This window comes from Panthera onca, chromosome B4 (assembly GCF_046562875.1).
Source record: "Panthera onca isolate mPanOnc1 chromosome B4, mPanOnc1 haplotype 2, whole genome shotgun sequence".
NCBI lineage: Eukaryota > Metazoa > Chordata > Mammalia > Carnivora > Felidae > Panthera > Panthera onca.
In genome coordinates this window covers 131,700,231-131,716,842 of record NC_138345.1, presented here as the reverse complement: position 1 = coordinate 131,716,842, position 16,612 = coordinate 131,700,231, and the positions used below count along the sequence as shown (strand labels likewise).

The 16,612-nt window shown below is 44.6% G+C and overlaps 1 protein-coding gene across 5 annotated transcripts in view; it reads left to right on the top strand.

Moving 5' to 3' along the window:
• FAM227A (family with sequence similarity 227 member A) overlaps positions 1 to 14,387 on the top strand; it is a 73,721-nt gene extending 59,334 nt beyond the window's left edge. For 4 of the 5 annotated variants that reach the window (XM_081796267.1, XM_081796266.1, XM_081796265.1 and 1 more), the window contains 2 exons: positions 872 to 1,012; positions 14,033 to 14,387. In XM_081796267.1, the coding sequence (XP_081652393.1) occupies positions 872 to 1,012; positions 14,033 to 14,114 (223 nt within the window). In that variant the 3' untranslated portion in view covers positions 14,115 to 14,387. Of the gene's footprint in view, positions 1 to 871; positions 1,013 to 7,911; positions 8,044 to 14,032 lie in introns of all 5 variants that reach the window. The other variant, XR_014137984.1, reaches the window with a different exon arrangement.
• Positions 14,388 to 16,612: the final 2,225 nt, after the last annotated feature.

Genomic DNA, 16,612 nt, shown 5'->3' with positions numbered 1-16,612 from the left:
CCGACGCGGGGCTCGAACTCACGGACCGCGAGATCGTGACCTGAGCTGAAGTCGGGCGCTTAACCGACTGAGCCACCCAGGCGCCCCACAATGCTGGTTTTTTAATACGAGTCCTTCTGCATCTATCCTGCGTCAGCAGAGAAGTATCTGACAGCATCTTAATTCGCACGGATACATTTCTATTGCTATTTTGTCTACCTTGAGTGCCCATACCTGCTTCTTCATCAAGTAAATGTCCACTCACATTTCAAAAGTCAGCTGGTTTGTCATCCAATTCATCATTCCAAAAGTGTGCCACACACTTATCTGACACACTCCGCCGAAAACCTTCTTCTGTAAGAACACCAGGAGGAGTAGCCGGTATTTACTGGGCACTTCCTTTATTTATTACGTACCAGACACTATGCTAAGCACTTGACCTGTATAGCAACTCAATCAATCCTCACCACAACCCCACTTCCTATTATCACCGTGTTGAGATGGGTCCTCTGGACTGGAGAGCTTAAGTAATCTGCCCAAAGTCACACAGAAAGTGGGAGCTCCCCAACCTGAATTCAGCTTGCCCTCAAAACTCAGCTTTCTTTCAGATCATTGATTTCTTCACCTGTCCTCCTAATTTGAGTGTGTGTTCCTTGAGTTTAGGAACCACATCTTCTCTAGGTCTCCAAGGGCTGATGTGACCCCTACAGCACACAGCAGGGGCTCATGACCGAGTTGTTGGTATGGAGTCAGCTCTCCACTTTAGTCAGCTGCTCTTAAATGAGTACATTTGTAAATACTTGTCTCTCTTTACGTATGAAAATAGGAGTGAAAAGATCATGTGGACTCTTGAGGTTTTTTTTCATATGTGCCGTTGTGATTTCCCCCACAGGGAGGTGAAGAATATCGATCAAAGAGCATTGGATCAAAAGAAGGCAAATCGCATGTTCATCCAACCTTCAACCTTCATTGAAGAGTCCCCCGACAAGAAATTTAGAGGAAGCCATGAGAGGGAGATGGCGTTTATTTCAAGGTTTGTTCTGTTTTTCTTTCTTTTTTTTCTTCTTTTTTGATGTTTATTTATTTTTGAGAGAGAGAGAGAGAAAGAGAGAGAGGCAGAGAGAGAGGGAGACACAGAATCCGAAGCAGGCTCCTGGTTCCGAGCCATCAGCACAGAGCCTGATGCGGGGCTTGGACTCACGAACGGTAAGATCATGACCTGAGCTGAAGTCAGATGCTTAACAGACTGAGCCACCCAGCTGCCTCTTTTCTTTCTTTCTTTCTTTCTTTCTTTCTTTCTTTCTTTCTTTCTTTCTCTCTCTTTCCTTCCTTCTTTCCTTCCTTCCTTCCTTCCTTCCTTCTTTCTTTTTCTTTTTCTTTTTTGTTTTGTTCTAATGTTTATTTATTTTTGAGACACAGAGAGAGAGCTCATGCGTGCAAGTGGGGGAGGGGCAGAGAGAGGGAGGCAGAGGATCAGAACCGGGCTCTGCGCTGACAGCAGAGAGCCCGATCTGGGGCTCTGACCCGAGAACCATGAGATCATGACCTGAGCCGAAGTAGGACCGTGTGACCGACTAAGCCACCCAGGCACCCCTCAAGGTTTGTTCTAACAAAGACCGTGGAAAAGTGGAAATGTGACCACTGTCAGAATTCTTAATGATTGGAAATGTTGGGGTTCAGAGCCGACAGGCAAGAAAGAATTTTTGAGACATCTTTGGTGCAAAAAGGTGGTTTTACTAAAGCAGGGCGACAGGACCAGTGGGCAGAAAGAGCCGCACTGGGGTCCTCAGGGGTGACTGATCATATACTTGGAAGTGAGGTAAAGACAAGGGGACTTTTCCAAAAGGTTTTTCATATGCTAAGGAAGACTCACATCCAGGAAGCTTAGCTATCGTCAAGCTAAAGTTGTTTTTCCTGCTAGCAAAGCATGGACTTTAAGACTGTTGGAAGTTCCTGGAGGAACGTCACACTCTGCCTGTCTCAAGGACCTGTCAATGGGCTGCGGGTTATAAGGAAATTTAATTTTATCTACATTTCTTCCTGCCTTTGTTCCCCACGTCACTAATACATGGAAAAGAGCACATGAAGGTTTACTCACTTTTATGTGTTATTCACCCAACTCTCATTTTCATTATAATTCATGGTAGTAGCGGTGAGGTTTGGGAGTGAAGGGGGGTATGTTTGTGGGGTTTAGAGCTGACAGCCAAGAAAGAACTCTTGAAGACATCTTTGGTGCAAAAATGTGGTTTTAGCAAAGCACAGGGACAGGACCTGGGGGCAGAATAGCTGCGCAAGTGTGGGGTTGACTATTTTATGAAGTAGGGGGAGAGAGTCCAGAGGTAGTTTCCAAAGAGACTTTCATATGCTAAAGACTCACAGATTCCTGGGGCGCCTGGGTGGCTCAGTCGGTTGAGCGTCCGACTTCGGCTCAGGTCATGATCTCGCAGTCCGTGAGTTCGAGCCCCGCGTCGGGCTCTGTGCTGACAGCTCAGAGCCTGGAGCCTGTTTCAGATTCTGTGTCTCCCTCTCTCTGACCCTCCCCCATTCATGCTCTGTCTCTCTCTGTCTCAAAAATAAATAAACATTAAAAAAAAAAAATTTAAAGACTCACAGATTCCTGGAAGCCTAGCTATTATCAAGCTAAGGTTGTTTTCCCCTCTGGCAAAACATTAACATTAAGACAGTAGGGGGTTCCTGGAGGAATGCTATTATACTCTGTATTTGCCTCAAGTATCTGTCAATGGGCTGCAGGTTATAAAGAAATCCAGTGTTACCTGCCATTTCCTTCTTGCCTTTGGTCCCCAGATCCCTATGGAGGGGTGATGTTGGGGCTCCAGGAAACTGAGTCTCTAGGTTTCTAGAGATGAGGCTATTGATAAGATTGCCTTTTGCTTCTAATTTAGTAAGATATTTGTCAACTGATAGATATTCTATCGTTTGTTTTCTGTCCTTTGTCCATTCCTGTGTTTGGGTAGCGGGGAGTGTCCAAGGACTATCATACATATCCCCCCTGGGAGGAGGGGTTTGTGCTAGCTTGTGCTTGGCCCTCCGCTTGCCTTAGGCTCCCTCATCAGTAGTAAGAGTTACCAGTGATTTTGTACCTCCTCTGTGCCAAGCATTTGTACTTTATGAACTGTACGTCAGTTCAAACCAGCTCGAGCGGGGGAAAGTCCAGTGGCTTCAATAACTGAGAAGGCCACAGACAGGCCAGCTGCAGGCATGTTGGACCTAAGGGCTCAATGACATTTTAGGTTCTCTCTCTCTCTCTTTTTCCCTCCCACCCCCTTTCCCTCTTTTGCTGGCTTGTTTTCCAAGCTGCCTTTGCCTACAGAAAAAGGGGGCCACAGACAGCCCCAAGTCTATGTTCTTACTGTCTATGACCTCAGAGGAAGAGGGACATTCTTTCCCAGCCTCTGTAAACCAAGCTTCATAAAAGTCTGATGGCTCTGCTTGGGTAATGGCCCTACTGATCTGTGTATAACACAGTATTTAAGTATTCTTGAACACTGTGTTCAAGAAACAGTGCTATTTGATTAGCCAGGCCTGAGTGTCCCTGTGGCCTGAGAGAGCAGGGCACAGTCAGTGACATAAGTTGAATGGGTGAGATGCCATCAGACAAAGACAACATGCCTACTTTATATCTCATCAAACCCTATTAGATATCATCACTGATGGGGTTTGGGGATGATGGTGGGGTTCAGAGCTGATGGCCAAGAAAGAATTCTTAAAGACGTCTTTGGTGCAAAAAGGTGATTTTGTTAAAGCACGGGGACAGGACCCTTGGGCAGAAAGAGCTGCACTGGGGTCGTACCCGAGTAACTAACTGTATACCTTCAGGTTGGGAGGGCGTTATGGATAGAGTAAGTCTCTAAGATATTTTGGAAGCAAGGTTTCCAGGACCTTGAGGGGCTAGCTGTGTTAGGCAAATGCCATTTGTTACGGTTTAGTAAAACCTCGGTCATGAGACCCTTCAGATGTATATCAGGGGGTCATACGCTTGGAGTAGGATTGCCAGCATATATCTTGGGGGAGTTGAGATAAAGGAAGTTTCGAAAGGAATTTTTATATGTTAAGGTAGACTTACGGGATCCTGGAGGTTGGGATAATGTTAAGCCAAGATTCCCTTTTGTCCCTAGCAAAATGTCATCATCGAGGCAGCTGAGCTCCTAGAGGGAGGTCACTCTGCCCGTTTCAAGGACTTGTCAGTGGGCTGTAGGCAGTAGGGAGTTTAATTCTTTTTGCCTTTGTTTCTCACATCACCATGACAAGTACTTAAACCCCCTTACATCTATTTTTTTTAATCTTTTAATTATTTTTGAGAGAGAGAACATGAGCGGTGGAGGAACAGAGAGAGAAGAAGAGACAGAATCTGCAGCAAGCTGCAGGCTCTGAGCTGTCAGCACAGAGCCCAAAGTGGGGCTCGAACCCACAAACCGCGAGATCATGACCTGAGCCGAAGTCAGAGCTTCACCGACGGAGCCACCCAGGCGTGCCCCAAACCCCCTTACATCTCGATGAGGGTGATATTAGGGCTCCAGGAAACGGAGTCTATAGGTTTCTGGAGATTAGGCTTGGATAAGATTGCCTTTTTCTTGCAGTTGACTGTTATCGGTAGACTGAAGGAGACTCCTGTCCTGCATGACTGTGACCTCTATCAGTCAGCCATCTTGCTTCTTTCCTTTTCCCCTGTTCTTGGGCAACCAGAAGTGTCCGAGGAATATCACACATTCCCACCTGGCAGGGGTGGGGGGTTGCTGTTAGTCTGTACTTTGCCCTCGGCTCCCCCCACCCCTCCATCAATCACTTCCATTTTACTGAATGGAAAACTGAGGCACTGACAAGCCAAGTAAACACTGACTGAAGGCCTACTGTGCCAGGTCCTAAAGATACAAAGAAACAAATACAGGCAAACCTTGTTTTGTTGCTCTGTGCTTTGTGGCACTTTGCAGACGCTGCATTTTTTTTTTTTTTTTTACAAATTGAAGGTTTGTGGCCCCCGTACATGGAACAAGCCTATTAGCGCCATTTTTCCCAACAGCATTTGCTCACTTCCTATCTCTTTTTGGCAATTCCTGCAGTATTTCAAACTTTTTAATTATATTTGAATTACTGCAATCTCACGATAAGACTTTTTTTTTTAATTTTTTTTTTAATTTTTTTTTAACGTTTTATTTATTTTTGAGACAGGGAGAGACAGAGCACGAACAGGGGAGGGTCAGAGAGAGGGAGACACAGAATCCGAAACAGGCTCCAGGCTCCGAGCGGTCAGCACAGAGCCCGACGCGGGGCTCGAACTCACGGACTCACAGTAAGACTTTAATGGACGAGCAATTGGTTGTAGGGATGAGCATCCGCTCCTGGTGAAGACACTATGAAGATTGTTGAAATGACACCAAAGGATTTAGAGCATTCCGTGAACTTAGTTGATAAAGGGCTCCGGTTCTGAAAGAAGTTCTATGGGCAAAATGCTATGAAACAGCACTGCATGCTACAGAGAAATCATTTGTTTGTGAGTTCGAGCCCCGTGTCAGACTCTGTGCTGACAGCTCAGAGCCTGGAGCCTGCTTCGGTCTACGTCTCCCTCTCTCTCTCTCTCTGCCCCTCACCAACTCATGCTCTGTCTCTCTCTATCGCTCTCAAAAAATAAACATTAAAAATTTTTTTTAAAAAAAGAAAAGAAGTTGCCACAGCCACCCAGCAGCCTTCAGTAACCACCACCCTGATCAGTCAGCAGCCATCAACACGGGCGGCAAGACCCTCCACCAGCAAAAAGATTACCACCTACTGAAAGCTCAGAGGATGGTTAGCATTTTTTAGTAATAAAGTATTTTTCAGTCAGGCTAGGTACATTGTTTTCTTAGATATAATGGTATTGCACACTTAATAGACTGCAGTATAAGCTAAGTGTATTTTTTATATGCACCAGGGAAACTGAAACAATAATTTACTAGCATTATTGCAATATTCACTTTATTGCAGTAGTCTGGAACCAGACCTGCAATATCTCAGAGATATGCCTCTATTTTTAAAAATATTACTTTAAGTGCTGTGTTATAATAATTGTTACTATTACTTTATAATATCATGGAGGTCTAATTTACCATAAAATTTGCCCATTTTAAGCAGACGATTCAATTAATTTTAGTAGATTTACGGAGTTTTGCAACAACAGCTGCTACAATCCAGTGTTAGAACTTTTTCATTATCCCAGAAAGATCCTTCATGCTTGGTTGTAGTCACTCTGTTACCCTCTCCGTTTTCAATTATCTCTCTGGAAACGACATATAATATTGCCACTTCATTTCAAGAGCCAGATATTACGGTGATGTTAGTTTCAAAGGAGACTGGGAAATGTAGTTTAAAAAAAAAATCTGGACATATTACCATCTTAGACAAAAACTGACTCCGTCGCTAAAGAAAAAGGGAGAGTGGATGATGGGTTGGTAACCAACCATCTCTGTCACAGATAGATCGTGTTATACTCTCCATTTTTGAGAAGAAACCAAAGCTTGATGGGTTGAGAAATTTAGCCAAGGAAACTTTCCAATCTTTTTTTTTTTTTTTTTAAGTTGATTTATTTATTTTGAGAGAGAGCAAGAAAAAACACGAGTCGGGGAGGGGCAGAGAGAGGGAGGCAGAGAATCCCAAGCAGGCTCTGTGCTATCCCCGCAGAGCCAGACTCAGGGCTTGATCTCCTGAACCACGAGATCATAACCTGAGCCAAGATCAAGAGTCCCACGCTCAACCAGCAGAGCCACCAAGGCACCCTGGAAGCCTTCCAGTCTTAAAGGTTACAATTTTAATTTTCCTCTTAAAGAGGAGAAGACCACAATTTTTTTTTTCCTTTTTTAAAAAATTTATTTTAGAGCGGCACCTGGGTGGCTCCGTCATTAAGCATCTGACTTCCACTCAGGTCATGATCTTGTGGTTCATGAGTTTTGAGTCCCACATCTGGTGAACTCATGCCCCGCTTCAGATGAGCTCGAGCCCTGCTTCTCTCTCTCTCTCTCTCTCTCTCTCTCCCCCTCCTGGGATTCTCTCTTTCTCTCTGCCCCTCGCTTACTTGTGCTCTCTCTCTCTCTCTTTCAAAAAAAAAAAAAGTATTTTAGAGAGAGAAAGCGTATGAGCAAGAGGAAAGGGCAGAGCGAGAGAGAAAGAGAGAGAGAATCTCAAGCAGGCTCCATGCTGAGAATGGAGCCCGACACGGGGCTCAATCCCACCACCCTGGGATCGTGACCTGTGTGGAAATCAGGAGTCGGACACTCAACCAACTGAGCCACCCAGGCACCCCCAGAATTTGTTGATAATGGCAGTTTGACGTGAGACCCACCGGCTTGAACCGTGGAATCTCCCAGGATCGATAGTGACTCACTGATCTATCAGAAATGATCCCTCTGATACCCACCTTAGATTCTCGGAAATATAAAAAGCCAACTCATTTTAATTTACGAATATTGTTGCTCCCCCCGACTTTCCCATCTTCTACTTACTTCTTAATCTAGTAACTCCTAGCTGACCCTTAAAATCCAGCTCAGGTATTACCTCCAGGAAGACTTCCCTGACTTGCCTACTCGGGGTGCCCATTGTGTGCCCTGCACTCTCCTGATCGTGCCCCACAGAACATCGCCTACTTAGTCACAGACTTGCCTGTCCGCTTGTCCATCTCCCCAGAGTGACGATTTGGGGAGCTCTCTCAAGAGAGCTTGTTTCCTTAGGGGCCAAGTTCAGTGCCTGGCACCCAGCAGGCCCTCAGTCAGCGCTCAGAAGATGGATGAGGGGACCTGCGCCAGTCATTTGCTGTTTGCCGTTGTCATTGGTTCATTTGTCAGCTTTTTCTTTCACCATCCATCAAGATTCCAGCGCAACCTTTGGAGAAACCACACGGGGTTTTGGATCTGAGTTTTGTAAAGTCTTTTTGGTTTCCCCCCACAGGAAGGGAAAGGAGGGGAGGAAACGAGAAGCAAGACAGAAGTTGAGCCTCTCTCCCTCGTCACTCTCAAGCCCTGATTAGTTCTCTTCCCTGGGACTAGGAAGCTCCTGCAGGAGCCCAGATATTTCCGCCAGGTAGGGTAAAACAAGAGGAGCAAAAGGAAACTGTAGCCAAAGACTGAGAAACAGAAACAGGGAAACACTCCACGATAGTTTTACAGTTTTTCCGAGACTGAGCGAAAAGCAGAAGTGGTTTTTGGTTTCGTTTTTATTTTGGTTTTTTTTTTTTTTTTTTTTTTGCTTGGCTAACCACATTTACTCACGCATTTACTCTTTCGCCCATTATCTTATTTAAAATACTACAACTAACAGTGTTTTATTATACTATGATAAGGGCCACCGTTTATTAACTAAACACATTAAGCTCAACATGCTACAAACATCACCTCATTTTAACCTTCACAGCAGCCATATGAGTAGAGGTTACCCATTGCATTTTACACGGCAGCAAGCCCAGGTTCAAAGAGGCTTCCAAAGTTCCCTGCGGTAGACGCTGAATAAATAACAGTAGCTGGCACACAGTCCCTATTTTCAAGGGGCTCACAACCTGGTGGAGAGAAGGCAGGTGTATCAACAAATTAATGCCCTAAGCTCCAGAGGTGCTTACACAAAGGGGACCCAGGAGCCTTGCAGAAACACTTTACAGAAGCGTGGTGTCCCTTGACCCACATCTGGGAAAGATAAGAAGGTGTCTGCCAGGCAGAAGGAGCGGGTGAGGCAAGAGACGGGCATTCTTGGTGGACAGAGCAGCGGAGGCAAAAGTTCAGAGGCAGGAATTAGCATGGCAGGGGATCAAGAAAGTGTGTGACATGGGGCGCCTGGGTGGCTCGGTCGGTTGAGCGTCCGACTTCGGCTCAGGTCATGATCTTGCGGTTCGTGAGTTCGAGCCCCGCGTCAGGCTCTGTGCTGAAGGCTCGGAGCCTGGAGCCTGTTTCGGATTCTGTGTCTCCCTCTCTCTGACCCTCCCCCGTTCATGCTCTGTCTCTCTCTGTCTCAAAAATAAATAAACGTTTAAAAAAAAAAAAAAAGAAAAAAGAAAAGAAAAGAAAGTGTCTGACAGGGTTCCCGGGAAGGTGAACCCAGAGAAGATCCTTTGACAAATCAGGAAGGGATATCATCTGTGAAGCACTTTGTTTTCTTTTTTCTTTTTTGTTTAATGTTCATTTATTTTTGACAGAGAGCGAGACAGAGCATGAGCAGGGGGAGGGGCAGAGAGAGAGGGAGACACAGAATCCCAAGCAGGCTCCAGGCTCCGAGCTGTCAGCACAGAGCCTGACACGGGGCTCGAACTCACAGACCGCGAGATCACGACCTGAGCCGAAGTTGGATGCTCAACCGACTGAGCCATCCAGGCGCCCCAATTTTCTAAGTCTCAGGGACCTGCTGAAAGATATTAACAAGAGAACCACATGATCATACTTGGATCATACTTGGATTTTAAAAGTCCTGATGGCCGATGAAGCAGTAGAAGGCGCTTTGGCTCTAAAAAGATCCGGGGTTTTGAATCTTTGCCCTGCATCCTCAAGTACCTACGTTCTCTGGGTCTGTTTCCTTGGCCGTAAGAAATGTGGATGGTTGCTACGTGGAGCAACCAAAGAGCCCGGCATAGAACCTGTCAATAATCAACAGGGCTCGTATTATTGTTTCATAAATCTCCTTACGTTCCCGCATCCGGGACGCTTTGAGCTTGGCTGCCTGAGATCCCTGGCCTAGCCCAGCCCGGAAGGACTCCCTGGTTTTCTGGGCTCTGGAAGGCCGGGTTTCACACCTCTTAGGGCAGGCATAATCCTTCTCACACACCACAGGGCACTGAAACGGTGAAGCTCCAGAAAAGACACAAATTCTCACCTGCGGGGGGAAAAGTCTCTAAGCTCCCAAAGTTTCGCATTCAGACAGGGCGTAGCCTGGGCCTGAAGATGCCTCTCTAGACCCTTCTTTCAGAGTCACTAAGGACGGGGGAGGGGGGGCAACGTCAGGCTTTCCAGAGCCTGAAGAAGAGCATGCCCCCTCTTCCTGTTACAAATACCAGAAGGGAAACTGAGGGAAGCCATCTTCACCCCGTGCTAGGCATAGTCCATGGTCCCATTCAAGTCTAGGAACAGTTCTGTGGGGTGAATTTTATTTTTCCTGTTTTTCAAAGGAGGCCGCTGAGGCTCACCAGAGTCGAGACCCAGGCCCCTCGTGGGTCCCTTTCAAACATCCATAGCTCATCGTGCTGTTCTTTTGCTTAAAATCTGCAGTTTCTCCTCAATCTCCTGAGGATCTAGGGTTCAAATTCAGTCTTAGACACAAGGCCTTCTGGAGGTAGCCCCACCCCCACTCCCAGCCACCTCTCAAGCCACACCGTGTCCCCGGAGCTATGGCAGGAGGCTGAGCTCTTCCTGCCTTTGGGCCTTGCTGGGCACAAGCTTCTTCCCCTGTAGGAAATGCCATTCTCCCTCCCGCCCCTGACCTCTCTGTCCAGCCAGCCCTTGCTACTTCTGCAGAGTCCATGCAGACGATGTCTCCTCCTCCAGGAAGCTTTCCCTGACACACACAGAGGACATCATGGTCAAATGCTTCTCCTCAGAGCTCTTAGACCTTTTTTAACATGAAAATTCACTGAGCCCAAAGTAGTGCAAGGAACTACAGTTGACCCTCGAACAACACGGGCTTTAGGGGCACAGTCAGAAATCTACATGTAACTTGACTCCTCCCAAATGTAACTACTAATAGCCTACTGTGGACTGGAATCCTTCCCAATAACATAAACAGTCAATTAATACGTATTTTATATGTTATATGTATTATATACTGTATTCTTAAAATGAAATAAGCCAGAGGAAAGAAAAGGCTTTGAGAAAATAATCAGAGGGGTGCCTGGGCGCCTCAGGAGGTTAAATGACTGACTCTTGATTTCAGCTCAGGTCATGATCTCGTGGTTCAAGGGTTCGAGCCTCACATCAGGCTCTGCACTGATGGCGTGGAACCTGCTTGGGATTCTCTCTCTCCCCCACTCTCTCTGCCCCTACCCTGTTTGCTCTCTCTCAAAATAAATAAGTAAGCTTAAAAAAAAATCATCAGGAAGAGAAAATACCTCTTCAGTACTGTAAGTGTATTTATTGAAAAAAGTCTGCATATAAGTGGACTCACATACTTCAAACCTGTGTTGTTCAAAGGTCAAGTGTACATTGTTCCTTTCTGGACTGGGAGGTTTGGGGCACACCCATTTTAGAGAAAGCATCTATCTGTTGTTTTACAGGATTACTGCTCTAGGGAGGGGGAAGAGGCTGTTTCAAGTGCAAATGGACTGGCGGGTGATCAGATGCTGACCTGCTCTAGGCCTTTTCCTGAGCTCAGAGCCCTGATTCTCCCATGTGCTGCGGGACAGGGCAGCCAGAGGTCATACTGCTCTTTGCAGAACCCCGTAAACATATCACCACTCTAAATTCCGGCACCCAAAATACAGGTCTGGCATAAAATTTAAATCTTCAGTATATCTACAAACTTTGGTAACTTCAAGTAACACATAATATGTTAAGAAATTACAACTCGATTACTAATTAATTTTTTTCTTAATTATAACTTTTATTTATCCATTTGTTTTATCACCTTGAGCAATGGCACACAATAGTATTGTGCTTGTCAGGTCCTTGCTCTGTTCTAAGCATGATCTGTGTATTCTTTAGTTCCCACAGCATTCCTGTAAAATATGGGGTGTCATTATCCTCGCTTTATAATGGAGGCAACTGAGGCTCAGAGAGGTTTAGAGACTGCTGCCCAGGCTCTTGCATTTGGTAGACAGTACAATGATTTGAAACCAGCAGTCAAACTTTACGGCCTGAGCTACACCCTATATTTTTAAGTTTATTTATCTATTTTGAAAGAGGGAGAAAGTGGGGGAGGGACACAGAGAGACAGAGACAGAGAATCCCAGGCAGGCTCTACACTGTCAGTGCAGAGCCCGACGTGAGGCTCAAACTCACGAACCATGAGATCATGACCTGAGCCGAAGTTAGATGCTTAACTGACTGAGCCACCCAGGCACCCCTGGCCTAACTATTTTTAAGAGAAGTCTTCTTTTTGTTTAACTTTTTTATAAGTTTATTTATTTTGAGAGACACAGAGCGCGAGTGGTCGAGGCGCAGAGAGAGACAGAGACAGAGAATCCCAAGCAGGCTCCACCCATCAGCTCAGAGTCCGATGTGGGGCTTGAACCCGTGAAACCGTGAGATCATGACCTGAGCCAAAACCAGGAATCAGGCACCTAACCGACCGAGCCACCTAGGCACCCTTAAGAGAAGTCTGAAGTAAATTTAATATGAAGAAAGTTTTATCAATTTATTTTTTTCTTTTGATTAGAGAAATAGCCACTCATACTGGAATGTAGCAGCATGGTTTGCACCCCACTGGTTTGGGCTGTGGAATGTTTCAGGTTAGGAGGGGCTTATGAATACTATTATTTCTGACATTTTGATATTTTAGAATGTAAGAGGACAGCAACCAACTCAATTCATTTTAACGAGTATTCATTGCTCTTTCCTCTTCCTTAAATATGCTTTAGCAACTTTTTCATGTGGCTAACTCCTACCTGATCCTGAAAGGCCAGCTCAGGCATCACTACCTCCAGAAAGTCTCCCCAGACTGCACTAGTGACTGCCTGTTTTGTGTTCTGTGCTTTTCCAAGCTTGCTCCATTGAATATGACCTACTCTAGTGATGGAATTATCTGTCTCCCTCTCTGTACTATAAGTCTCACAAATTCAAGGACCTTGTCTCACTCAGCATTGAATCTTTTGTACCTGCCCCTGTGGCTGGCACGTAGTAAGGATTCAGTGAATTTTTGGTGAAGGAATTAATGATCAGCTACTGTGTGTTTAGCATTCTGCTTCAGTCAATTGCTTATACAAAAAATTGATTTCATTTTAGGACTTGGCCTCGCTATACCCATAAAGTTGGAAATAAATCCTCTTAAAAGATCATACTGATTTACAAATGTTTCTGTTTTTATTTGAATTAAAATAATACATATTCATCCTTTAAAAATTAAGTAAAGAAGGGGTGCCTGGGTGGCTCAGTTGGTTAAGTGTCCAACTCTTGGTTTCGGCTTAGGTCATGATCTCACAGTTTCATGAATTTGAGCCCCGTGTCCAGCTCTGTACCGACAGTGTGGAGCCCCGCTTGGAATTCTCTGTCTCCCTCTCTGTCCACCTCTCCCCAACTCGTGCTGTCTCCGTCTCTCTCAAAATAAATAAACTTTAAAAAAAAAAAAAAGGTGGTTATGAGGATTCAATTGGTTAACATATGTAAAGCACTGAGAACAGTGCCTGATGCAAGGTAATATAGAAGTGCCTATTAAATTAACTGATTATGGAAAGCATAACGCAAATGCTAATTAACTAATAACTAGTTCTACAAAGCTTGTTACAAAAAATTGCACCCCTCTGGACCTCCTTTGCATTCTCCAGCAACACATTTCCACTTTCTTAACTGATTGTTTTGGTATTTGTTATCCTTCTAATGTCTAAATACCACGGTGCTCTTTGATTTTTCAGTGTTAGGCATTGTCTGTTGAGTTCCTACCAGGAGTGGTTAAGGACTGGGCTGTCTCTCATATGCACACACTTTCTGTCTCTCATCCTCCCGGTGTGTTTCTGTTGTGATTCGGTTTGGACCACTAATCAGCATTATACCATCAACACAACTGCCGTGAGCCATGGAGGGTACTATGGTATTTTTGTTTTCTTGTAAAACTTTTTGCTATCCCTGGAACTAAGCCTTTCTCTCTTTTTAATCTGCCTGTTTTCTTGCCTTTTTTTTTTTTTTTTTTTTTTCCATTATGTACTTATCACAGTTTATCTCCAAATTTCTCCTTGGCCACCTAAATCTCCCCCCAGTACATTCAGACATTTCATAGTCTATCAATTTCACCTTCATTTCCCAGCCTCCTGACCAGTTTCACTCTGGGTGGTTTCACTCTAGGCTGTTGATGTAATCCTGGGGACTTAACTTCTGCATTCCCTTCAGCACACTGGTTTTTCAATGTTTGTTTTTAATCTGTTTGTGCCTTTATGATTCATCCACAGGAAGGACACCAAGGAGTCAAAACCAACTCAGAAAAAGGAAGTCCGTTTCCATAACCCCTCACCTTCTAACACACCTGGATAAATCCTTATCCAAGAATTGGGAGAACTTTTGGCTGAAGCCTGCCCATGTTGTTGGGTTTCATCTAAAACAGAAACAACAACAAAAAAATAATACTGCAACACATTTAATCATTCCCAGTCCATGGGACAAAGAATATTAAAGTTCACTTCTCTCTGGACCGAAGTCAGGATTTAAACTGAAGTCACCTCATTCATTCATGCCTTTACCAACTAAATCTTCCACTCACTTAGTAGCAGTAATACTATGGAATACATAATATTATTATATAACACAGTAATAGTAATCATAGGAGAATCATTTATTGAGCACTTAATGACATGCCGAGTACTCTGTTAAAGTCCTGCTTTTTTTTTTTTTAACTTTTTTTTTTTTAATTGAGAGATAGAGAGAGACAGAGCAGAAGCATGGGAGGGGCAGAGAGAGGGGGAGACACAGAATCTGAAGCAGGCTCCAGGCTCCGAGCTGTCAGCACAGAGCCTGACACAGGGCTTGAACTCACAAACCATGAGATCATGACCTGAGCCTAACTCGGATGGATGCTTAACCAGCTGAGTCACCCAAGTGCCCCCCACCCTTTCTTTAACTTTTTTTTTTTTTTTTTTTTAATTCTGTTAAGTCCTGCTTAGACATTATCTTGGTTTACCCTCCTGGTGGCTCCCCCCAGGGTGAGTATTGTTACCTCCATTTCTCCTGGGAGGACACTGGGGCTTGGAGAGGTTGAGCAATATTCCAGGTGTCTGTTCTCTACCATGCCTGCAGAGATGCATAAAGACGCAGTCCTTGACCTTAAGGGACACACAATCTGGGAGAGGGGGAAGGATGTATAAACTAACTAATACATTAATGCTTTGCTAGAAATCTGTGCGGAATAAACAAAAAGCCAAATCGAGAAAGACTTCACTGATGCTGGGGTTCTTGAGCAAATGGCTAAGAAAGAATTCTTGAGACATCCTTGGTGCAAAAAGGTGATTTTAATAAAGCATGGCAGGACCCGTGGGCAGAAAGAGCTGCCCTGGGGTTGTGAGGAGTGGCTGATTATATACTTTTAAGTTTGTGGAGGGAGCGGTAAAGATAAAGTAAAGTTACTAAGGAACTTGGAAGCAAGGCTTTTGTGACCTTGAGGGGCTAGCTACTGGTAAGGTAAGGCTACTTTTAGTGTTTAATAAAACATCAAGGAAGTAAGGCAGCCATGAGCTGCTTGGGTAAGGTCACATTTTGCATGTTTCAGGTGTCTATCAGTGGGCTACAAGCTGTGAGATTTAATTTAAGCTACATTTCTCTTGCCTTTGTTCCCCTCACCAACTGAGACGCAGAGGGACAGGGGCCAGTGTGGGGAAGGACCTGTGGCTGGGCTGAGGGGCTTGGCTTTTATCACTTGGGCCTCGGGACACAAGGGAGTGACCTGATCTGTTAGAGAGGTCTGCCTGGCAATGCCGAAAGGAAAGAAATCAAGCAGATGGCTATTTGCCTAAACCAAGAAGAAAGTAAGTGCGTTCTTGGGACCTAAGGTGTCTCCCACAGATATGCATATTCACTTGAACCCTGAGTGTAATCCTAGGTGACCCCCTTGGAGAATATCCCAGGTGAAGAGATGGAAGAAGGAGTTCGAGCTTTGGCCCCAGAAAATGCAGGGCCTTGAGCCCTGCTTCATAATAGATATAGGACTTTAGACCTAGTAGCTGTGGGGCTTGACCTTTCCTGAACTTGTTTTTTCTTTTTCTTTCTTTCTTTCTTTCTTTCTTTCTTTCTTTCTTTCTTTCTCTCTTTCTTTCTCTTTTTTTTTTTAATTTTTATTTTATTTATTTATTTATTTTTTTAATTTACATCCAAATTAGCATCTAGTGCAACAATGATTTCAGGAGCAGATTCCTTAGTGCCCCTTCCCCATTGAGCCCCTCCCCCCTCCCACGACCCCTCCAGGAACCCTCAGTTTGTTCTCCATATTTAGGAGTCTCTTCTGTTTGGTCCCCCTCCCTGTTTTTATATTATTTTTGTTTCCCTTCCCTTATGTTCATTTGTTGTCTCTTAAAGTCCTCACACGAGTGCAGTCATACGATTTTTGCCTTTCTCTGACTGACTAATTTCGCTTAGCAGAATACCCTCCAGTTCCGTCCAGGCACTGTCACAGTGCTTTACCCAAGGGAAAAGACGGAAACCTATAGAATTTTCAGAAAAGGGTCCAAAGGCATCAGTCGGTTGCCACACGTAGACATTTTCTTATCCCAGTTGAAACAGACAATATACGGCACTGACAAGATAATTGAATATTTGAATGCTGCCTATATATTTGATATTAAAAGTTATTATTTTTTAGGTGTGCTAATGGTATTATGGTTCTGTTTGAAAAGAGTCCTTATCTTTTAGAGATATATACTGAAATATTTCAGATGAAATTATATGATGTATGAAATTTGCTTCAAGATAATATGAGAGGGATTGGGGCACCTGGTTGGCTCAGTCGGCTAAACGCCCAACTTCCGCTCGCTCAGGTCATGATC